The sequence below is a fragment of the Heloderma suspectum genome, chromosome 2 (genome assembly GCF_057233095.1).
Source record: "Heloderma suspectum isolate Gila_16-S chromosome 2, 16-S_ref, whole genome shotgun sequence".
Classification (NCBI taxonomy): Eukaryota; Metazoa; Chordata; class Lepidosauria; order Squamata; family Helodermatidae; genus Heloderma; species Heloderma suspectum.
The window spans coordinates 29,299,288-29,324,541 of record NC_139459.1 but is presented as its reverse complement, the minus strand read 5'-3'; the positions used below and the strand labels follow the sequence as shown (position 1 = coordinate 29,324,541).

The window sequence follows — 25,254 nt, the reverse complement described above, 5'->3', positions numbered from 1 at the left end:
ACAAAGTCTGAATAAAGATTTGGGGCTGAGCATTTCTGCCAAGGGACTAAATAGGTGATGATGACTGTATTTGGAGCTTCTGGTTCTGGAACTTCCAGTACCGACATACAATTCATTTCAGTAGAACTCAGGTTGAAGTTGGTGAAGGCACCCACAAAGACTGTACCTATGCTGGCTCCAGTTATGAATCAGCCTGGGGGAGTAACTGTAGTTTGGGAAGACAAGCCAGCTCATAAACTATGTTTTGAAGTTAGGTTCTTTCTACATGCCAGCTCCAGGCTTTTGAGGAACTTTGGCTACCTTCCCACTACCATGGTCACCAGCTGCTCTTGCTCCTCCTCCTCTTTCTCATCATTGCCAGCACTTGCTTGTTTGACAGGCAGAGAGCCAGGGAGCAAATGGGTAGTGGCATCTACTGCTCCTCCTTCTCACCATCACCATTATCTGACCCAGAGCGAGAGGCAGGCGAACAAGCAGGTCGCAATGCTGAAGAGGAGGAGCAACACCAAGGGGCTCTTGTTAGTGGGCCCCTTCTTCGGCAACTGCCCAGTTATGCCTACCCTTGATGCTGGCCCTGCTGTCTACTAACCATAGTTAAGACTAACAACAGTTTGTTCGGTATGGATGATAGAGCAAGCTGTGGTTAATCAAAACGGAAAGCTTCTGAACTCCTTGTGGCCGCAGGAGGAGCTGCAGGGAATGCAAGAGCCTGTAGAGGCCGCCTGCAGGGTGCAAGGCTCATTGACATAACAATAAACTAAGGTTGAGCATTACATCTGAATAAGTCCAGACTTTTACTATTATTATTTATTATTTATTTCATTTCTATACTGCCCAATAGCCAAAGCTCTCTGGAGAGTTTACAACAGTTCATAAGACAATAAAGTACAGCACGAAAATACAGCATAAAATACAGCATTAAATTTTAAATATACAAAATGTAAAACAATTTAGACAGCTAAAAACAGTTTCAATGGAATACTAGACCTGTTTAGACAACTAGCATAAATGCCCCATCATATACCATTAAATCAGCTATTAAATAAGGATGGCAAAATGATAACAGATGACAAAGAAAAGGCAGAGGTGCTCAATTCCTACTTTGGCTCAGTCTTCTCCCAAAGGAGGGTCTATGACCCCCCTGGCAAAGGCGAAGTACAGGCTGAAGGGGCAGGATTGCAGCTTGAGATCGACAGGCATATGGTCAAGGAACACCTCATTACTTTGAATGAGTTCAAATCTCCAGGGCCAGATGAACTGCATCCTAGAGTAATAAAGGAACTGGCAGAAGAACTCTCAGAACCGCTGTCTATTCTCTTTGAGAAATCATGGAGGACCGGGGAAGTGCCAGATGACTGGAGGAGGGCTAACGTTGTCCCTATCTTCAAAAAGGGTAAAAAGGAGGAACCTGGGAACTACAGACCAGTCAGTCTGACATCAATCCCTGGGAAAATTCTGGAGCAGATCATAAAGCAATCCATCTGGAAGCACCTTGACATCAATGCCGTGATTACTCGAAGCCAACATGGATTTGTCAAAAACAAGTCCTGCCAGACAAATCTGATCTCATTTTTTGATCAAGTCACCTCCCTTGTAGACCGTGGGAATGCTGTAGACATCATATACCTCGACTTCAGCAAAGCTTTCGACAAAGTGCCCCATGATATCCTGATGAGCAAACTTGCTCGAAGTGGGCTAGATGAAACAACGATCATGTGGATCCACAGTTGGCTACAGAATCGGACTCAAAGAGTGCTTATCAATGGGACCTTCTCAAGCTGGGGAGAGGTAACGAGTGGGGTACCGCAGGGCTCAGTCCTGGGCCCAGTGCTCTTCAACATTTTTATTAATGACTTGGAGGAGGAGGTGCAGGGAATGCTGATCAAATTTGCAGATGACACAAAATTGGGAGGGATAGCTAATACTTTGGAAGACAGAAACAAAATTCAAAGTGATCTGGATAGACTGGAGTGCTGGGCAGAAAACAACAGAATGGCATTTAATAGGGACAAATGCCAAGTTCTGCACCTAGGAAAAAGAAACCAAATGCACAGTTACAAGATGGGGGATACGTGGCTCAACCACACTACGAGCGAGAAGGATCTTGGAATTGTCGTCGATCACAAGCTGAATATGAGCCAACAATGTGATGTGGCTGCAAAAAAGGCAAATGCTATTTTGGGCTGCATTAATAGAAGCATCGCTTCCAAATCCCGGGAAGTACTAGTTCCCCTCTACTCAGCACTGGTTAGGCCTCATCTGGAGTACTGTGTCCAGTTCTGGGCACCACACTTTAAGAAGGATGCAGACAAGCTGGAGAGGGTTCAAAGGAGGGCAACAAAGATGATCAGGGGACTGGAAACAAAGCCCTCTGAAGAGAGACTGAAAGAACTGGGCATGTTTAGCCTTGAGAAGAGAAGACTGAGGGGAGATATGATAGCACTCTTCAAGTACTTGAAAGGTTGTCACAGAGAAGAAGGCCAGGATCTCTTCTTGATCATCCCAGAGTGCAGGACACGGAATAATGGGCTCAAGTTACAGGAAGCCAGATTCCGGCTGAACATCAGGAAAAACTTCCTGAGTGTCAGAGCAATACGGCAATGGAACCAATTACCTGGGGAGGTGGTGGGCTCTCCCACACTGGAGGCCTTCAAGACGAGGCTGGACAGCCATTTGTCAGGGATGCTCTGACTTGGATTCCTGCATTGAGCAGGGGGTTGGACTCGATGGCCTTGTAGGCCCCTTCCAACCCTACTATTCTATGATTCTATGATTCTATAAATGCCTGGGAGTAGAGGACAGTCTTAACCAGGCACTGAAAAGATGACAGTGTTGGCGTCAGGTAGACCTCAGTAAGAGCTCACAGTTGGGGGGGGGGGCACCACGGAGAAGGCCCTCTCCCTTGTCGCCACCCTCTGAGCCTTCCTTGGAGGAAGCACTTGGAGCCTCAGATGTTGATCATAGTGTCTGGGCAGGTTTAGGTAGGGAGAGGCATTCCGTCAGGTACTGCGGTCCCGAGCCATGTAAGGCTTTATAGGTTAAAACCAGAACCTTGAATCAGGCTCAGAAACATACAGGCAGCCAGTGCAGGTGGCCCAGAATTGGTCTTATGTGCTCAGTCCTTCTGGTCCCAGTTGTTAATCTGTCTGCTGCATTTTGCACAAGCTCCAGCTTCTGAACAGTCTTCAAGGGCAGCCCCACTTAAGACTGCATTGCAGTAATCTAACTTGGAGATCTTTTAGTTGTGGTTTGCCCATTTCCCTCTCTCTGTTGAAGTATTAAACCTAGCCACATGCCTAACGTCTTGTTTACATCCACATAATATGCTCCTTTTGTGTAGCTAGTGGGTCCCATTGAAGTCATTCACCAGGCACGAGCTCGCCAAGACTTCAAAGGAGGGAAGAGTGATCTGACAATCAAACAAGGGGATCAGATTGAAATAATCCGCATCACAGACAATCCAGAGGGGAAATGGCTGGGAAGGACAAGAGGTTCCTGTAAGTAGTACAGAAGTTAAGTGAATTTCTGATCATCAAAGCTGAATTCAGTCACTCACTGTCTGGATAATCTGAAGTGCCCTAGGAAAGCATTCTAAGCTTGTTTGTTTGTTTGCTAAATATTTATTTGTTTATTCATTAAAATGTGCACACTCCACTTCTGTGAGCAGTAAGGTATTCCAGGGGTGCAGTGCTTAACCAGGTTTAGTCCTTTGGGTGGAGGTCACTGCCAGCTTGTTGGCATCTTGCAGTATTTGACTTTGTAAATATTTGTAAATACAGGTTGAACATAGGTGGAAGCACAGCTTAAACAATCCAACAGAAAGCCAAAGTCCACAGCTCCTACATCATCACCTTAAGATGTTTATTGAGCCCAAACTCAATTCTGCCTGTTCCTCTGTGCCTGACTCATAACTACAGTCTTCCTTCACACAGAGACATCTAGATTACAGCATCCTTACCTGGGATGGGAGAAGGCCCACTTTTTCTCCCTTTCAGGTAATTCCCAGCCAGCGAGAGTGCTTCCAGACGAGGTTTTTACTGGGCAATTGCACTCCCTCATTCATGGAATCTTACATGAAATCCAGGCATCATCGTCTTCCATTTGTAGCACTCCCGAGTTTTCCTTAAAATCCATTAAGAAAAGACAAGATGGAATTGCTGCACGGTGCCTTTTGAGTGTTAGCGCTAGGAGTCTGCCTTGTCTGGAAGCACTCTCAGAAAACTTGAGGAATTCCCTAGGTTTGTGTTTTTGTTGTAATGTGGCCACAGAGGAGCTCCGAGTTTGCTAGCAACTGTGGCTCTGAGGGAGTTTAACCATTTATCTTGCAGCATTTCCAATCTAAATCCCTCTTCAGGCATTGACTTCTGAACACATGGAAGGGCTTCTGGGAATGCATATGGCTGTCCCTGGCCCCTCGCTGCTGCTGCGTGTGCTCACACTCCCAAGCTGATGCATGATAGGCTGAGTGTGAAAGGGGCACCTTCACTGCACACAGGGCTTCCAACATGAGGATGGGAATCCTGATTGGCCAATTGTGTGTTGGCTTGGGAGCGCTGCTGGCACATGCAGCGGCAGCGAGGGGCCAGGGACAGCCATATGCATCCCCAGAAGCTCCTTCATGCATTGAGAAAAGAATGCCTGCAGAAGGCTTAAATCACCCCTCCCCAAGCTTTTGTTAGCCCCTCTTGCAGGGGGAATAATATATTTTGCTGTAGATTGGGGTAACGGTGTGGGAGAAAAGGAATAAACACCCCTATCAATAGTACAACTGCTCCAAGCAGATGTGGAGTCTCCCTAGCAACTGCATAAAAGTGCACAAAGAAGTTACATCTCCTGCATAACGTGTATTTTAGTCCTCACTGAAGTTGTAAACTTGTATTTAGGCTGTCTTGCTTCAGACTGCAGGTGAGGGCTCACATGATTCAATAATTCCTCATAATAATAATAAAAAAACCCTCTTGCATATAAAAAACGAAACCTAGGATGTGTTGGAGAAGGGTTGTAGCCTGCCTGACAGGCTAGCTTTCTGTATTCAGGGATTTTTTTGTATGGAGGAGCATTTGATCACATAAGCCCCACCCACAATCTGTGGTACAGCCCAGACACCTGTACCACCTTAGAGAGAACAAGGCCTAATCATCTGCAAAACCAGGGCAATCACTTTTGCTCTTTACATAATTTATTCTGCTTGTATTGAATTAGCAGAAATCCTCTCTTCTGATGAGTAGAATTTTGGATTTGTACTTGCCATTAGCAATTGTTTGCAGGAGACACATTTGCTATCAGGAGGTTGAAAATTTCTTTTCACTTGACTGTTTCTACTTCATGATACAACTTACATTCTGTTTTTTACTTCTCAGATTGGTTAGCTTGTTTAATACAGATCTTATCTTGACTCTCTGTAAAATAAAACAACTACGCTGTAATCACCAAATGTTCTGTGTGTGTGTGTGTGTGTGTTTAGACGGCTACATTAAAACGACCATGGTGGAAATTGACTACGATTCCTTAAGAAAGAAGCCACTGCCCTCCATCAACATTCCGCTGAAGCAGCCAGACAGTGACCAAGAAATATACGACGATGTTGGAGACCAGGACAGCATGAGCAGGTAGGTCAGAGAATTACGAACATAGAGGGATGGACGCCATGGGGTCATGCTACAGCTTCCGGTTCTAGTGTGACTTGTAGGGCTGTCCAGCTTGTTGTGTTGATTCTTCTATCCGCTCCTGAAATCAGGGGTGAGGTACTGGGAGGCAGCCCCTGCCACCACAACCACCACCCAAAATTGGAAAAATCAGCAGTTTGCTGCTGAAATTCAGTGGCAACCCACTATGGAGGCTTACTAAGGACAAGGTTAACTTGTTCTCAAGCCAATTGCTTGTTTTTTGCTTCGGCTGAGGGGGCAAGAGTGCAGCCTGCAGGGTGGGGGGGTTCTGGGGGAGGGGAATGCCTGAGGTTGCTCACTGTACCTTAAATCAAAAAGTGATGGTGAGTTGTTGCTCAGCATGGCTATGCCATGGTAGGGATACATTTTATTTTCAAATAACGTGTGTTATTTCATAATGTTGTTACACCACCTCCTCCAAGAAGCTCTGGGTGGTGTGTATTATTCTCCTGCCTTTTATCCTTACATCAACCCTGTGAGGTAGGTTAGGCTGAGACAGAAAGAGAGACTGACCAAAGTCGCCCAGCGAGCTAGTGTTGTGATCAGGACTTGGACTGCTGGTCTAACTCCAGCGACCTCTCCACCACACCGCACTGGCTTTCATTTATTGCCTTTCTGTCCAAGGACGCTCAAGGCAAATGTACAATAAAATTAAGATGTAATAAAATTAAAAACAAGTATAAAGAAAGATGAACAAATCTAAACAAAAGCAGATGCCAAGCAGCAATAGAGAGAGGTAGAACAATCGCACTACTCTCGAAAGCTCCAGCCGAAGTGCAAGAACAATTTTTAAAGATGTTGGTGCGATCCTGTGCATGTTTAGACAGAGAAAAGGCCTACAACTCCCAGCATGCTGGGAGTTGTAGGCCTTTTCTCTGTCTAAACATGCACAGGATCGCACCCTTAGAAGCACATCTGAAACTCAGCAATTAAATGTTCTGATGCACTTCCTTAGGGAAGCTATGGTGCCATCACCAAGAAAGCCATCTCCCAAGTGCCTTTAAATCTTACCTCTCAAAAAGAAGGCAACTGGGACAAGGCCTCCTCAAATGATTTCAAAGGTTCGCAGAGAAAGAGATGATATCAATGAACCAGACTATGAAAAATCATGTGCAGTCCTATGTGTGTTAACACAGGAGTAGGCCAAACTGTGTTCAGTGGGGCTTACTCCATAGCAAGTCTGTTTAGGAATGCGACCTTTTGTGTGCCTGTGTGCTTGTGTTTCTTTGCCCTCAACAATTTTTTTTCAATTTTGTTTTTATGCTCAAAGTGGAGGTCAAAGTGCCACAGCAGGTAAGTTCCATTTTTATTGCCATGTTTTTATGTAAGAATTAAAATCTGTCTGTCAGCCAGTTCCCAAGATACCATCACAATCTAGCATGACTGAGAAACACAACTCAGGATACAGCTATGACCCAAGGTCACAATAAAAACCAGCAATTAGCAAGCCATCCATCTACAGTAGAAAATTCCCAGACCACTTGTCCCCAACCTGTTGTAGTCCAGATGTGTTGGACTACAACTCCCAGCATCCCCCAGCCAGCCATGCTGGGAGTTTTAGTTTAACGCATCTGGAGTGCACCAGATAGAGAAAGGCTGCCTCAGACCTTCATAATACTTCCTTCAATATCCATTTCTAAAATTCTCCTGTTAACATCAAGGCCAAATAAATACCACTTTCAAGACGAGGAAGTCAGCACCACGCTGATCCAAAAAATCTTGTCCTGTTAAAGGTGTAGACATGAATAGCTTTATTCTTCAAAGGAAAATAAAAGACTCACCCATGTTGTAAAGCTAAAACAACAGGCTTTAACTGCCTCTTTAAAAAAAAAAGTATCTCAGAAGAGATAGATCTGATAACAACTGAACAGGAGAGTTATGTTATCATTTGATCAGGTTTTTCCCCAAACTTTTGCAGTACTATTTATTTTAAACCATTTTCACGTAGCATGACTGATACTGTCTTTGCAGCCATGACCTAGAAGTTATAGATCAACCCCCCTCAGGAATTGTTCCTCTTAGCTTTCATTCCAGAAAGACTATTAAAAACCTTCCTTTTTTTCATCAGGTGCCTGGGATTCCTTCCTAGAGTGTCTTTTCTGACTGGCTAGCTATTCATGATGTTTAAATTCTGTTCCTAGTGATTCTGTGTGATTACAGCTTTCTTCTTTATATTTCATTGTTCTAAGTCACTTTGAACACATGGTGGAAAGTGGGATATAAGTATTATCAATAAATCATTGTATTAGGTTGGAGTGGCACTTCTAGTCAAGTCCTTATGTCATTTACAGGGTTGTAGATACAGGGGACATCTGGAGGCCTGGCCCTCTGAGGGATATTCCAGGCTCTCTTCCTGAACGTTTTTACCATTTCACATAGCATGACTAATACATTTCACCTGTATATTCATGCCCACTTACACTGACTTTGGAGCTATGGCCCTAAGGTGCATTTTAGGGTGCAATCCTATGCATTTTAGGGTATAATCCTAAGCATGAAAATGTCCTACAGCTCCCAGCTTGCTGGCTAGGGCATGCTGGGAGTTGTAGGACTTCTTCTGTCTAAACATGCATAGGATTATGCCCTTAGTTGTAGATAAATAAGGTAAAGTGTGTAGCCTTTTCCTACTATGCTGAACCCAGCACCTTGGATAGCTTCTTTAGAATGCTGACTGACTCTGGCTGAAACCCAGAATGGATTTACAGCCCCACTGAAATCAGAGCCACCAGCCTGCACTGCCTTGGGGTTCTCCTGAACCCAGCACCTTGGATAGCTTCTTTAGAATGCTGACTGACTCTGGCTGAAACCCAGAATGGATTTACAGCCCCACTGAAATCAGAGCCACCAGCCTGCACTGCCTTGGGGTTCTCCTGAGCATGCTGATGGCTCCCTCTTGAGCATGGATGGTTCACATCAGGCCCCTGCTCTAGCTGGACTGTCCTCTCTCCACCCCAGGGACGTTACTACCATCTCCCCTGTGGGAAGGGTGGTAGCTGAAAATCACCTCAAGCCCCTGTTCTAGCTGGACTCCCTTCCCACAGAAGGCTTTCTACCATCTGATTGGATAAATTCCTGGAGGAGAAAGCTATCAATGGCTACTAGTCCTGATGGCTATCTGCTGCCTCCAGCATCAGAGGCAGTATGCCTATGGACACCAGTTGCTGGGGAACATGGGTGGGAGGGTGCTGTTGCCTCCTCCCTGTGGGTTTCCCATGGGTAGCTGGTTGGCCACTGTGTGAACAGAATGCTGGATTAGATGGACCCTTGGTCTGATCCAGCATGGCTCTTCCTATGTTCTTATCAATTGCCCTGTAAGACAGATCCTTAAGAGTTGTTATTTTTAATAGTGTTTTATACTGGTTTTTATTAATATATTGTTGTTCTACTTGTAAAGCACTTTAGTAGGATTTCAGTTTGAAAGGTGGAATATAAATAGTTCTAATAAATAAAAAGAGAGAGAGAGAGAGAGATTAGGCTACCTATATTTACATGTTGGCTTTTCTGCAGTTTCTGACCTGGTTCTCATGACACTGTTTACCCCATGATGAGCCACAGCATCTGCTGGGTTTGTGCAGCCACCATTATTTTATTTTATTTTATTTTATTTTAATTTATTTATTTATTACATTTCTATACCACCCAATAGCCAAAGCTCTCTCGGCAGGTCACAAAACAAAACCACAAAGTAAGACATAAAAATAATATAAAATATAAAAAACTTAACACTACAGTATAAAAATACAGCCAGAATACAATCTAGCAGCAATGCAGAGATTGAAATCTGTTGCTGTATTTTCAAACAGCAAGGCTAAAAGACTACGATGCTAAAATGCTGGGAGAATAAAAAGGTGCTAGAAAGAGCACAATATAGGCAACAGGTGAACCTCTCTAGGGAGCTCATTCCACAGCACGGGTGTCACAGCAGAAAAGGCCCTCTTCCTGGTAGCCATTTGCCTCACTTCTTTTGGCAGGGTCTCCTGGAGAGGGACCCCTGAAGATGATCTTAGAGTCCGGGCAGGTACATATGGGTGGAGACGATCCTTCAGATAACCTGACCCCAGTGGGGTTGTGGCATGGTGGCCGGGTCTGGACGCCATGGGTTATTTGGGGGTTAAACAACTCTTGGTTTGTAATAGGGTTATGTGAGGGTTGTTTAACCCTTAATCATCCCACGATGGCCAGGTTTGGATGCCACACAACAACCCCATTGGGGGCTAATATTCATAATGGCATCCACACACACCCTGCATTTGGTGCAGCTCATCATCGTGGGTTCAGCAACCCTCCGTGAGCCCCTTGTGGCGTGTCTTGTGAACCAGCTCATTCCGTGCTCCCTCACTGCAGAATTTCTGACTACAGGATTGATTGATTTATCTTTGTAGAAACTAAGCCCTGGTTTACTCCTTTTTTCTCCCTATTTAAAGTGGGATTCCCACCTCCTCCTCCAGCTGATGACATTTATGATGGAGTTGACGACGATGACGACGATATTCCATCAAGGCAAGTGTGAAAAGCCAATAAAATAATGAAAGCAAGTTCAGAATTCTGCCCACCTTGATTAGCTCATAATGAAAAAAAACGTTAGGAAACTGTTAGTTGGGCAGGGGGCAAATATTTAAAGGCTGTGAAACTAATGTTTTTAGATGTGTTTGATTTGACCATAGAATTCATTGCGTTGGGTGTATTTTTTGTTTAAATAAATTCTTATTGCAGCCAATGGCTATGCTGGCTGGAGATGTTGGGAGTTGTAGTCCAAACACATCTGAAGGGCACAAGGTTGGGGAAGGTAGTCTTACTGTTTTCACCTCCTTTACATGGGTTTGCATTTGCACATCTGGGCAACTCAAGTGTAATATTTTACAACTTCTCTTTTATTGTAAGCAGGAATCAAGAGGTCAGGATCTCAAGTTGGCTTTAACCTCATTGGCACAGCATGGACAGATGTTTGTGTGGCACAAAAGCAGCTACGGATCTGAGTCCTTGTTGTTGTTGTTCAGTCGTTCAGTCGTGTCCGACTCTTCGTGACCCCATGGACCATAGCACGCCAGGCCTTCCTGTCCTGCGCTCTCTCCCGGAGCGTGCTCAAGTTCATATTCATTGCATCCGTGATGCTATCTAGCCATCTCATCCTCTGCCGTCCCCTTCTCCTTTTGCCTTCAGTCTTTCCCAGCATCAGGGTCTTTTCCAGGGAGTTTTCTCTTCGCATTTGGTGGCCAAAATATTGGAGCTTCAGCTTCATTATCTGTCCTTCCAATGAGCAGTCAGGGTTGATTTCCTTTAGGATGGACTGATTTGACCTCCTTGCAGTCCAGGGCACTCGTAAGAGTCTTCTCCAGCACCACAGTTCGAAAGCATCAATTCTTCGGCGCTCAGCCTTCCTTATAGTCCAGCTCTCACAGCCATACATTACTACTGGGAAAACCATAGCTTTGATTAGACGGACCTTGGTCGGCAAGGTGATGTCTCTGCTTCTTACTATGCTGTCTAGGTTTGCCATAGCTTTCCTCCCAAGGAGCAAGCGTCTTTTAATTTCATGGCTACAGTCACCATCTGCGGTGATCTTGGAGCCCAAGAAGGTAAAATCTATCACTGCTTCCATTTCTTCCCCTTCTATATGCCAGGAAGTGATAGGGCCAGATGACATGATCTTAGTTTTTTTAATGTTGAGTTTCAAACCAGCTTTTGCACTCTCCTCTTTCACCCTCAACAAGAGGCTCTTGAGATCCTCTTCGCTTTCTGCCATTAGGGTGGTATCGTCTGCATATCGGAGGTTGTTGATAATTCTCCCGGCAATCTTAATTCCGACCTCTGATTCATCCAATCCGGCATTTCTCATGATGTACTCTGCATATAAGTTAAATAAGCAGGGTGACAATATGCAGCCTTGTCGTACTCCTTTCCCAATTTTGAACCAATCGGTTGTTCCATGTCTGGTTCTTACTGTTGCTTCTTGACCCTCGTACAGGTTTCTCAGGAGACAGGTAAGGTGGTCTGGTACTCCCATCACTTTAAGAATTTGCCACAGTTTGTTGTGATCCACACAATCAAAGGCTTTAGCGTAGTCAATGAAGCAGAAATAGACGTTTTTCTGGAATTCTCTGGCTTTCTCCATGATGCAGCGAATGTTGGCGATTTGATCTCTAGTTCCTCTGCCTCTTCGAAACCCAGCTTGTACTTCCGGTAGTTCTCGGTTCGCATACTGCTGAAGCCTAGCTTGTAGGATTTTGAGCATCACCTTGCTGGCATGTGAAATGAGCGCAATTGTGCGGTAGTTTGAACACTCTTTGGCATTGCCCTTCTTTGGAATTGGAATGTAAACTGACCTTTTCCAGTCTTGTGGCCACTGTTGAGTGTTCCAGATTTGTTGGCATATTGAGTGCAGCACTTTAACAGCATCATCTTTTAGGATTTTAAATAGCTCAGCTGGGAGACTGTCATCTCCGCTAGCTTTGTTGTTACTAATGCTTCCTAAGGCCCACTTGACTTCACTCTCTAGGATGTCCGGCTCAAGTTCAGTGACCGCACTATCATGGCTATCAGGGACATTCAGATCTTTCCTGTATAGTTCTTCTGTGTATTCTTGCCACCTCTTCTTAATCTCATCTGCTTCTGTTAGGTCCCTGCCTTCTTTGTCCTTTATCATGCCCGTCTTTGCACAAAACGTACCCTTGAGATCTCCAATTTTCTTGAAGAGATCTCTAGTCTTTCCCATTCTGTTGTTTTCCTCGATTTCTTTGCATTGTTCATTTAAGAAGGCCTTCTTGTCTCTCCTTGCTATTCTCTGGAACTCTGCATTCAGTTGGGTATATCTTCCCCTTTCTCCCTTGCTTTTCGCTTCCCTTCTTTCGTGAGCTACTTGTAAAGCCTCATCAGACAGCCACTTGGCTTTCTTGCATTTCTTTTTCTTTGGGACGGATTTCGTTGCTGCCTCCTGAACAATGTTACGGACCTCCATCCATAGTTCCTCAGGCACTCTGTCTATCAGGTCTAATCCCTGAAATCTATTCCTCACCTCCACTGTATATTCATCAGGGATATGATTTAGGTCATACCTGAACGGTTTAGTGGTTTTCCCGACGTTCTTCAATTTAAGCCGAAATTTTGCAAGAAGCAGCTCATGATCTGAGCCACAGTCAGCTCCAGGTCTTGTTTTTACTGACTGTATGGAGCTTCTCCATCTTTGACTGCAAAGGACATAATCAATCTGATTTCGATATTGACCATCTGGTGATGTCCATGTGTAGAGTCGTCTCTTGTGCTGTTGGAAAAGAGTGTTTGCTATGATCAGCATGTTCTCTTGGCAAAACTCTATTAGCTTTTGTCCTGCTTCATTTTGTACACCAAGGCCATGCCTGCCTGTTATCCCAGTGATTTCTTGACTTCCTCCTTTATCATTCCAATCCCCTATGATGAAGAGGACATCTTTTTTTGGTGTTAGTTCTAGAAGGTGTTGTAGGTCTTCATAGAACCGATCAACCTCAGCTTCTTCGGCCTCAGTGGTTGGGGCATAGACTTGAATTACTGTGATGTTGAATGGTTTGCCTTGGATTCGTACTGAGATCATTCTATCATTTTTAAGATTGTACCCCAGTACTGCTTTTCCCACCCTTTTGTTGACTATGAGTGCTACTCCATTTCTTCTAAGGGATTCTTGCCCACAATAGTAGATATGATGGTCACCTGGATTAAATTCGCCCATGCCTGTCCATTTGAGTTCACTGATTCCCAAGATGTCGATGTTCAATCTTGCCATCTCATGTTTGACCACCTCCAGCTTACCTTGATTCATTGATCTGACATTCCAGGTTCCTAAACAATATTGTTCTTTACAGCATCGGATTTTCTTTTCACCGCCAGACACATCCACAGCTGAGTGTCCTTTCGGGTTTGGCCCAGCCGCTTCACTCTTTCTGGCGCTACTTGGAAATACCCTCTGCTCTTCCCCAGTAGCATATTGGACACCTTCCGACCTGACGGGCTCATCTTCCGGCGTCATATCTTTTAGCCTTGTGATACGTTCCATGGGGTTTTCTTGGCAAGAATACTGGAGTGGGTTGCCATTTCCTTCTCCAGTGGACCACATTTTGTCAGAACTCTCTGCCATGACCTGTCCGTCTTGGGTGGCCCTGCACGGCATAGCTTATGGCTTCACTGAGTTACGCAAGCCCCTTCGCCACAACAAGGCAGTGATCCATGAAGGGGATCTGAGTCCTTAGTCCCTAATTAATATAACCCATACATTACATATTCATCCTGCATAGACATCCACATTGCTGCCGATTTAACCACCTACATGTATAATATAAAGTGTCTGTAGGATCTGTGTATTTATTAGCCATCAGCCTTTTCTCATGGCTAATAAACACAACCAGCCTTATAACTCTGGTTATAAAAGTATCTTTTCAGTGCTATTGCATTTCTTGAAAACTAATTTAGACCACAACCTGGTGAACTTCAGCATGACTGGGATTTCAGTTGCACAGCACTTCAGTGAGGAGCTAACAGCAAATAAAAAGTGCTTATGTTTTGGTGGATCACAGTCTAAGCTGCAATCTTATGCACACTTACTTGCAAGTAAGCCCTATTGAGTTCAGTCCTATGAACATTTCCTTGGGAGTAAGTCTCATTGAATTCAGTGGTATTTAACTTCTGAGTATTAAAGTTTAGGATTGTGCTGCAAATTGTTTTTCAAGGAACGTAGTACAACTGAAAGGATACTTTTTAAACCAGGGTCACTCTCCTTTGTAAAGGGCTATTGTCACTTAGCACTGTTTTACACATTACACATTGACGAATCCCAGTTTGTTACCAAGTGCTCACTCAAAAGGGAGACACAGCTAAATATGCCTTTTTCACAAGTATATCTGTATATATCTGTTTCCAAATCTGCATTTGATGCTTTCACACATTACATTTTTAGGTGCACACTTAAAACATCTGAGGGCATCTATACTTCACATAGCAAATCCAATTCTGGCTGTACACAGTTGTTATACCAGTGTTTCTCACAGCAAACACATAAAGATGTGTCAGACACACATCTTTAAAAAACCCATGTACAAATGTTGGGGGATGTATGATGTCCCACCTTCACACATTTGTGGCAGGAAATACCAATGTACTCACAGCAGTTGGGCTTTCAGTATTAAGTGTGAAGCAGTCCTGAGCTGTACTCCTAAAGACATGAAGGGAGTAAGACTACTCCTAATGTATGAATGGCTCTGAGGAATGTGAGGAGGGTGTTGTTGTTGTTTTACTACGTGAGTTAAATGTACTAGAGAAAAGTCCTTACAAACATTTTGCATTTTATTCTGCAATGTGATAATTGCGTGCATACTCCAAAGGTCTGTGTCACAGGATGAAGATAGGAGTGCCCCCTGGCCCCGAGGGCTTATGAAGATTTTAAAGGGAAAAGATTACCAAAAGAAAAGTGTGCGAGAGACAACAACTAAAGTCAGTGTGGCAGAAGATAATGGAGGTTCCCCGTAAGAGACTGCTGTGAAAAAACAAACAAAAAACACTTCACTAAAACTAATAGCTAATATACTTGTTGATCATGTGCTACTAACAACTTCTCACAGCAGTCTAACCAGCCACATATCAAACCACAGATCAGAAAACCCAAGCTATGAAAACATCACTTAACTCTGAAAGTTGGGCCATGTACTAGCCTTGACTACCTCTTGGCTTAAGTCATAGTTTTGTATCAGCTGAGGCACCATGAGGCAAAAGAAGATGGCTGCCTCAGACAGCATTATGGGTGGTGGAAATAGAAGCAGATAGATCTGACCCATGGGGCACATGGTCTTGCATGGCTTCAATTCATTTCAGTTGGGTTTGTACAAGACAATAACCTGGTGGATTATAACCATGCTAGTTAATGGAAGGTGGGGATTCCACTGGATTCTGCCTCAGGCACCAAAATGTCTTGGGCCAATGTCTGAAAAGCTTTTCATGGCCCAGCTTTTGATCTGTTGCCAGCTATTTTGTTGATGTGATACAGCTGTACTCATGCTGGATGATTAATAATTTCACACGTTTCGGGAATCGCACAGTATGTGTGGGAAGATGTTTAGCAATGGTGTTTTTTGTTTTCCTCAGAAAGATCAGGGGCCTTCCACTTTGAAGAGCAATTAAACCCCAGTTCAACAGAAATACTTCCACATTTTCTATAGCCTGTCCTTAATGCAACACAGTGTATGCTTGGGCCTGATTTCCAAATCAGAATGGACTGGAAAAGGATGTCTGTCTGTCTGTCTACACTAATAGTTCTCTTAGAATGGTTTGCAAATCAGATTTCCAAATGATTTCTTAGAATGATTTCCAAATCAGATTTGAGATTTCCTGATGAGATATTTCATGATCTCTTAGAATGATTTCCAGATCAAGATTTCCAAATCAGAATAGATTGGAAAAGGATCTGTGTGTGTGTGTGTGTGTGATGACAGTTCTCCTAGAATTGTGTTAGAGGGGTCCATTTTGATGTAAAAGTACTATAATCATGAGCAAATCTTATCCTAAGCCATCTTTCTCTTCAGGCCAGTGTAGTTCATATGTCCCAGTTTTCTATGCCCCACAGCAGCCTTCCCCAACCCGGTGCCCTCCATATGCTTTGGACTACAACTCCCAGCATTCCTGACTATTGACCATGCCAGCTGGAGCTGATGGGAGTAGAAGTCCAAAACACTTGGAAGTCACCAGCTTGGGGAAGGCTGCCCTACAATCAGCGGAAGCTGGTGGCTCCAATTTCCATGGGGCTGTGAATCCATTCTGGGTTTCAGTCAGAACCAGCCAGAACTCTAAAGGAACCATCCAAGGTGCTGCACCCAATCCCCAAAATAGGTTTAGCTCCTTGGATAGCTTCTGGTTCTGACAGAAAGCCAGAGTAGATTCATAGCCCCACCAAAATCAGGGCCACTGGCCTCCACTGCCTACAGTACAAGAGGACACAGTGTGGGAGAGACCATAGAGCAGTGGGAGAGCACATGCAGAAGGTTCCAGGCTCAATCCCGGCCCTTCCCTTTCCTGTTTAAAAGGGATGGGGAAGATCTCTGCCTGAGACCCTGGATCGCTGCTGCCAACAGTTCACAGAACTGACCTAGGTGGACAAATAGTCTGATGTAGTATGGGTCAGTTTCCTGTGTACCTATCCTATACCCTGGCAAGATAGGCTGAATAGGAAACATCAGTCCCTTGCAGAAAATAGAAACAGACTGTGCTGTGTTTATATGGGATTCTGTTTAAACAGATAATGGCTAAAAGAGCCCACAAAGATGAGTGCTGTACACTGCTAAATGATAAAATGGCCATGCCAAGAAGTACACTGCCCCAACACTAGATCTGCAATAGCCCTGTTGCCCTGGCCTAAGGCAGCCTTGCCTGAGGTGGTGCCGTCCAGATGTGTTGGGCTACAATTCCCAGTATTCCTGACCATTGGCTACACTGGCTGGGGCTGATGGGGGTTGGAGTCCAAAACATCTGAAGGGCAGCAAGTTGGGGAAGGCTGGCATAAGGAGTTCTGAGCTGCTGCTGCCTTGGACGCTTGGCTTATTCTTCTCCTCTGCAACAGTGCATCTGGGTTCCTTGTGAATGTCAGTCTAACGTGCTGAGCTGCAGAAAAAAGTCTCAGGTGACCATCACTGGCCAGAGGTTAGATCCAATTGGCCTTAGCTTTATTTTTGTTAGGAAAGCACATTTCACCTTTGGCTTTCTTTCACTCTGTCCATAAGGCACCCTGAATTTGAAAACAGGTTAGTTACCTACTTCAGGCTATGTGGATTCTCAGCTTTTTGCTCCATACCCATGGCTTAGATTCAATCTGAATCAAACATATAACAGATTATCTGTTTTGTATAATAAATAATAATACATTACATTTCTATAACACTTTGGAAGTGTTCAAACCAAGAACCAAGCGTTCAAACATTCAGAGGCCATCCTCACAGGAACACCTCGGGACCTCATGGAGACCATGGCTTCCTGGGAGCTGCATCATATTCCAACTGGGCCCACCTATGTAGCCGGTCATGCACTAGACCTTGTGTTTGTTTCTGGAGAAGTGGGGGGGAGTGATCTGAAAGTCGGGGGTATATCCACCACCCCCTTGTCATGGTCAGATCACTATCTGGTGACGTTGGACTTCTTGGTTCCACAACCCCTCCGCAGGGGTGGAGGACCCATTAAAATGGTCCCCCCCCAGGCATCTTATGCATCCGAATGGATTCCTGAACGCGCTTGGGGATTCTCTTGGGGGTTCTCCGAGTGGCACGCCAACGGCCACTCGGTCGAGACCCTGGTGGGTGGCTGGAATGCCGCAATCACTGGGGCATTAGATCAGGTGGCTCCGAAACGCCCTCTCCCCCTGAACAGAGCTCGGACTGCACCATGGTTCAATCCACGGTTACGAGCTCTGAAACAGGAGGTGAGACGGCTAGAGCACCGGTGGTGGAAGTCTCACTCCAAAGACGATCAGACACGGGCTAGAGCTGTATCTTCAGCCTATCACGTGGCGGTGAAGGCAGCAAAAAAGGAATATTATGCTGCCTCTATCGCGTCTGCAGAGTGCTGTCCCAGGAGGCTGTTCCAAGTGGTCTGGAGCCTGGTCGGTCCTGTGGCTCCTGAACCACTGGAGCATTCTAAGGCCTCCTGTGAGGCCTTGGCAAGGCACTTTGCAGATAAAATTGATCAGATTAGGAGTGTTACTCCGCACGCTGTGGATACAGTTAGTGAACAAGAGGCGGCCTGTGGCAAACCAGTTTTGTGGGATTGGTTCCAGCTTCTTCCTCCTGATGAAGTGGACAAGGTGCTTTCATCTGTAAGGCCGACCACCACCCGCTTACTTGATCCTTGCCCATCTTGGCTCATTATGGGCTGCAGAGAGAGACTGGGTGAGGGGATCAGGGCGGTGGTGAACGCCTCCCTTGAGGAGGGAGTGATGCCAACAGCCCTCAAGGAGGCAGTGATAAGACCGCTCTTAAAGAAGCCCTCCTTGGATCCTCAAGGTCTGAACAACTTTCACCCAGTCTCAAATCTGCCATTTTTGGGCAAGGTGATTGAGCGGGTGGTGGCAATGCAGTTGATGGCACACTTGGAAGAAACTGATTATCTAGACCCATTTCAGTCGGGCTTCAGGCTTGGGCATGGGACAGAAACGGCCTTGGTCACCTTGGTAGATGATATGAGGAGGGCTCTGGATAGGGGTGAATGCTCCTTCCTTGTTCTCCTCGACCTCTCAGCGGCTTTTGATACCATTGACCACGGTATCCTCCTGGACCGCCTGGAGGGGTTGGGCATTGGAGACACTGTATTGTGGTGGTTCTGGTCCTTCCTTTCCGGCAGGTACCAGAGGGTAGCACTGGGAAAGGAGGTTTCGGACCCATGACCACTCATTTGTGGGGTGCCACAGGGTTCCATCCTCTCCCCGATGCTATTTAACATCTATGTCAAGCCGCTGGGGGCTATCATCAGGAGGTTTGGGGTGCGGTGTCATCAATATGCGGATGACACGCAGCTCTGCCTCTCATTCAAATCTTCACCAGGGTTGGCCGTAGAATCCCTGTCCAAATGTCTGGAGACAGTGAGTGGCTGGATGGGGAGGAATAAGCTGAAGCTGAACCCTGACAAGACCAAGGTACTTTTGGTGGGAGACAAGAGGAGGCTGGGGGATGTTGACCTGGTGTTGAATGGGGTACGGCTACCCTTGAAAGACCAGGTCCGTAGCCTGGGGGTCATTTTGGACTCCTAGCTGTCCATGGAGGCTCAGGTGTCAGCTGTGAGCCGGACAGCGCTGTATCAACTCCATCTGATAAGGTGGCTGCGCCCCTACCTTCCCGACCGAGAGAAGGATGGCCTTCTCTCTGTCCCATCAGCCAGGACAGCTAGACTCGTGGGGACGAGGGAGAGGGCCTTTTCTGTGGTGGCCCCCACTCTGTGGAACTCCCTCCGTAGGGAACTCTTCCATGCCCCCTCTTTAATGAGCTTCCATTGTGCATTAAAAACGTGGTTGTTCAGGCAGGCATTTGGGGTGGGTTAGGGTATTTTAGAAAACGTTTTTGTTGTAGAATTTTATTGTTTTAAACTGTTTTATTATACGCTGTACATCGCCCAGAGTGGCTGGGTGACCAGCCAGATGGGCGATTAATAAATTTAATAATAAATAATAAATATAAGACACTTCATACTAGTAGAGTGACTTTAGGGCACAATTCTATGCATGTTTAGACTAGACAGAAAAATGTCCTACAACTCCCACCGTTGCCCAGCCGGCATGGGTGGCTGGGGCATGCTGGGAGTTGTAAGACCTTCTCTGCCTAAACATGCATAGGATTGTGCCCTTAGAAACCAAAATATGAAGCAAGGACTGTTATAAGGAACCCAGGGAATGATGTGATGGCAGATGAGAGAGCAACCTTACTGCAGCGAAGCTGATCTGGGTCTAGTCAGTACCTGGAGTGGGAGACTGTCTGAGAACCCAATGTACGCTGCCTAGAGCTCTATGGAAGAAAGTAGGCCTAAACATAGCAAATAAATCATGCCAACTAGGAAAGGGCAAGTGACTAATGGATGAGAAATCCTGCTGCTGTTATGATGTGCATATCACATGATCATTTGTAGCCTGGAAGAAGAATTGATAGTATATTTTAAGTGATTAATGCAGGTTTTGTTTTTCAATTTCTAGCAGGACTTCTTCGGCAAAGCAATCAGGGAAAGGTACGTAATAAGATGGAAGTGTACAGCTATTCTTAGACTGTGATTGAGCTCCTCTAACAGGGGTGGGCAACATGAGCTACGTGCAGCCCCTCCGACCTTTGTTGTGGCGGCTGCCCACCCCCAAGTCACCGCCACTGAATTGTGTGCCTTAATCATAGAATCATAGAATAGTAGGGTTGGAAGGGGCCTATAAGTCCATCAAGTCCGACCCCGTAATGTAATGTAATGTAAATTTACAATCCCCCCGGGCTTCTGGGAATGCAATTATAAATTAAAAGAAGGCCCATGCTCCCAGAAATTGGCCCCCAGACCCTCAGAAGTTTCCCATCTCTGTCCAATAAACTATACACTAGGAACATCAGAGAAATTCGCTGTGGATTCAAATGAGTTTGGATTTGTATGAATGCATCCTGCGGTTTCCACAGCAGCTTTTCCCAAATTGCACAGATTCCGCAGACTTACAGACTGTTTTTATGTGTGTGTGTTGGGCGGGGGGGATTTGTGCTAATGCACACTAACGCAAGTGCAGATTAGCACTAATGCACTTTAGCGCAAGTGGAATGAAATTCTCATGCATCCCTAAAAAATTCTGACTCCGTCGATGAGTGGAAACCAGAACCTGAAAATCCACAAAACAGACAGAACAGATTTAACAAAATCCATACGTCCCTACTGCACACTTCTGCAAAGGACCTCTATCCCCCCCTTCCTCCTCCTCCTCTTGTCTGGTTATCAGATAGAAAATCCTGTTCTCCCTCCTAGCTGCTGTTTGGCTTCAGAGGGAAGCTTTCATAAGCACCAGTAGGAGCTTCCCGCATGAACCAAAGAACAGTTTGCAGGGGAATGGTATTCCTTGGGGCCGCATCATTTGAGGGAAAGGTTAACCCAGCCATGCATCCTTGGTCCTGATTGTCTGTGCCTGCTATTTCCAGTTATAAAAAGAAAAACCAGGGCTGGCCCTTATCATTAGGTAAAGTGAGGCTAACGCTTTGGGCAGAAGATTCTGGGGGGAAGAGTGGCGCAAATGCAGCAGCCCCTCCAGCCGTTCTTCCTGTGCTCCCCTAGCTGTTCCCCTCTGTTCAGTAGCAGCTGGTGCCCATTGAGGCTGGTGGGGCAGAGGGTAGGGCAAATGCTTAATATCCTACTGAGATTGCTAGAGGAATATGAGGGGCCACATGTGGCACTTGGAAGCAGCGGAGCAAATGTACCTGGTTGTTGGGAGGATCTCTCCTTCTCACACAAGTGGGTGGGGGACAGGCAGAGGGTCACTGCCTCATTTGGCTGAAACATAGAGCTGCTTCTGTTGGAGGACAGAGCTGTGTGCCAGATGGACGGCCCTCTGCCCCTTAAGCTAGTCTGCTGCCCCCAAGTGCGGTGGAGGATGCTCCCCCATGGCTAGTGTTGAAGTAAGATTCAAGTGCCAGGCCAATCAGGTTCTGTGTGTGGAATTGTGGGGAGGGCGCCATCTTGTCCATTGCCTCAGGCAGCAAAATATCTTGGGTCAGCCACGAAAACAACTCCAAGGGAAGTATTTAGTGTCATGTGTCGTTTTGCCCAGAGACAGTTGGAAGGGAGGCTTTTGAAAGTGTGCATTAACAGGCTGAATTTTGACATTCTTCTAAAGGCAGAAAATGCCAGCAAATAGCAACATGGTTGTGTAATATTCAACAAATTCTCCAAATTCTTGGTACTGTTTCCTAGTAACCTCTTGTTTTAGGCTCCAACATGATGAGCTTATCGACATCTACTAATGCCCCTCTGCAGACACACAGACCACAATCCAATCCAGAGTTATACACACAACATAAACAAATGGTGCTCCTGAACTGGGACATTTAAGGCTTAGCTGACCCATCCAGCAAATGAACCTTGGATGGTTTCAGTAGATGTTTACCTCTTCAGATGTTTCAAAGCCATTAATATTAGAAATATCATATAATATACTGGTTTATCATTGTCATGGCATGCCATAACAAGAGAATCCTCTGCTACAACATGTAACCTGATACACAGTGGATGACTATATATTCATTTTACATGCTTAAGAACACTTTGTGTTTTAGATTCTGGAGACAGTGATGTCTATGATGATGTAGAGCCAACTGACTTCCCTCCCCCACCGAAAGAAATTAGGTGAGTGAGCATAGATAACAAGGCTATGTACAAGGATTCTTTCAGGGCTGGGTCTAGTTGAATTGCTGTTGCATAAACCTGGCCTTTAATCAAGCTGTAGTTGACAAAGACACAAATAATGTTTTAGAGATGTTGGAGAAATCTGCAATGGATTCAAATGATTCCGACCTGCGGATTCCTCAGCGGACCGGCTTTTTCTGAGTCATGCAGATTCTGCAGACTTGCAGACTGGTTTTTTACTTGGGGGGGGGATATGTACAAATTCACACTTGTGCTAATGCACACTAGTGCTAATGCACACTGGCACTAATGCACATTAGCGCTAATGCACATGTGTGCTAATGTGCATTAGTGCAAGTTGAACGAACATCTTGTACATCTAAAAAATCTGATTCCATCAATGAGTGGAAAATGGAACGAAAGACGCCTGACAATCTGAGAAACACAGATGGAACAGATTTAACAGACTCTGCACATCCCTATAATATTTCAGAACTGCCTGTAAATTTGCCAAGTGTATATACTGATGATCCTGGGTTTTTTGTTTCTTTGCAATTTGAATACTTTAGCTTAGGGTTAAGCACAAAGTCCCTGAGCTTTGGGAAAGCAAAATCAGATGACCGTGATTCACAGAAACTTAAGAGGATGGAGAAAGAGGAGAGAGATTTCCGAAAAAAGTTTAAAGTAAGTCTTGTTTGCTTGTATGCTGCCTTTTGGTTGATAGACCCTTCGGGTAGCTAACATAAAACAGAGCATTGAAACAATCCTAAATACTAAGACAGCATAAAATGCCAACCCAAAGTAGAAACTTTTTCATAAATCACATACTGACATAAATCACATAAATTTTCATAAATCACATAATCAGCCTTAAGAACAAAGCTGGATCCATGCTGGATCAGACCAGGGGTCCATGTAGTCGAGCATTCTGTTCACACAGTGGCCAAACAGCTGCCCACAGGAAACCCACAAGCAGGACACGGGCACAACAGCACCCTCCCGCCCATGTTCCCCAGCAACTGGTGTACATAGGCTCACTGCCTCTGGTATTGGAGGTAGCATATATAGCCATCAAGACTAGTAGACATTGATAGCCTTCTCCTCCAGGAATTTGTCCAATCAGATGGTAGAGAGCCCTGTGGGGGACGGGAAGGGCAGTCCAGCTAGAGCAGGGGCCTGAGATGTTTTTCAATGCAGGTGCTACTTCCAATGCAGGTGCTGCTTCCAGCCCTGACTCAGCAGAACCCTTAACCAACAGCAGTACCTTCAATCATATCTGGTTCAGAACATGGTCAATGGCATCAAAAAGCACAGAGACGTTCAAGAGAACCTATAGGATCTCAGTCACCACTCCATCATGTGGAGCTCAGCCTAGATCAGCAGTCCTTTTGGGGCCTGTGAGCAAATTTGGAACATTGAGAAAGTATTGTGGGCACTGTCATAAAATGGCTTCCATATGGGCATGCTCCTTTTAAACATGGTTGCCATGGTGAGCGCAGCAACACCCATCCCAGAAGGCAAACCGATGAGGCTAAAGGACAACTTGTCCAAGAAAATGAGCACAAGGCAAAGGTGGGGGTCTTGATCCCAAAATACACACCCACTCTTCTGAAACCAGTTTTCTGCTCCAATAGAATATTCATTTCACAGAATGTAAAACACCCATTTCACAGAAGGCAAATTCTCTCTGTATGTATGTCAGTCAATTCATCTTCAGATCTTTCTGCGCCATCCAGTGCACACCCTCAATCTCTCTCTCTCTCTCTTCTCACACTGCAAATCTTGCTCTGCGCCAGCCATCTTACCCATCCCAATTTATCTTCCTCTTCCAACCCCCCTCCACCACATGGTCCTGGCTTTCCATCTCCCCCGCCCCCGCTCTTATTTCCGCCCCCCCTCCCAGTCCCGTCTGCTTCGATTTCCATCCGCTTCGTGGTGAGAGTGGGCAGGGTAGGTTGAGGGGGCGGGGGAGGGAAGAGTTAAAATGGTTCTGCTCCAGTGCCGCAGCACTGATCAAAATTGGAACCCCTATGTGGTTGCTTTAAAGTAAAAACAAAACATCAGGTTATTGGATCACAAATCTCCTGTGTCTCATATGTTTCGTGCTTCCCCCAAACAGCCTGCTCATCTCTTTATGACGACTCCTAACCACCAGCCTTTTAGCTTTGTAATATGGAAAGCACTGGACTCCTTCTCTAAATACTGGAATATGTTGTGCAGTGCAATCTGAAGCATATTTACTTAGAACAGGGGTGCAGAACCTTTTGGCCCCGAGAGCCTCATCCAGTGTAAGTTGCAGGGCTGGGGGCTGCACGTATGTGTGCGTGTGCACACACACACACACAGAGCTTCTGCACATCCATGCATGCACACGCACACACATGTATGCGTGCACACTCTTCTCCCCCCGCCCCACACACACACTCTCTTCCCTCCCTACACACACACTTTTCACACACACACACTTAGAAGATCCCTCTGAGTTCAGTGCGACTTGCTAGGGGGAAGTCGTTTTGATGTCACTGGGATTTCTAAGCAAACTTACTTCTGAGAATGCAGTTATGCTTAACAACCTACTTACTTGGAAATAAATCCCACTGAAATAAATAGGACTTACTTTTGAGTAAAAAGGTTATGCTTCTGTTGTCAAGCTTTAGTCATCAATAGCTGCTATAAGTGTCCCACTGAAATTTATTTCCTAGTGGCCATATCTAGGATTAGATTGTTAATTTAAAATGCTAGATGA

General features: G+C 45.3%; 1 protein-coding gene across 15 annotated transcripts in view; it reads left to right on the top strand.

Moving 5' to 3' along the window:
* Positions 1-25,254, top strand: part of FYB1 (FYN binding protein 1) — a 90,572-nt gene that overhangs the window by 52,562 nt on the left and 12,756 nt on the right. For 7 of the 15 annotated variants that reach the window (XM_084833121.1, XM_084833111.1, XM_084833118.1 and 4 more), the window contains 8 exons: positions 3,341-3,497; positions 5,465-5,609; positions 6,937-6,959; positions 10,091-10,166; positions 15,011-15,151; positions 20,344-20,375; positions 22,439-22,508; positions 23,078-23,192. In XM_084833121.1, coding sequence (XP_084689247.1) covers positions 3,341-3,497; positions 5,465-5,609; positions 6,937-6,959; positions 10,091-10,166; positions 15,011-15,151; positions 20,344-20,375; positions 22,439-22,508; positions 23,078-23,192 — 759 coding nt within the window. The remainder of the gene's footprint in view (positions 1-3,340; positions 3,498-5,464; positions 5,610-6,936; positions 6,960-10,090; positions 10,167-15,010; positions 15,152-20,343; positions 20,376-22,438; positions 22,509-23,077; positions 23,193-25,254) is intronic. The other 8 variants (XM_084833122.1, XM_084833124.1, XM_084833123.1 and 5 more) reach the window with 3 other exon arrangements.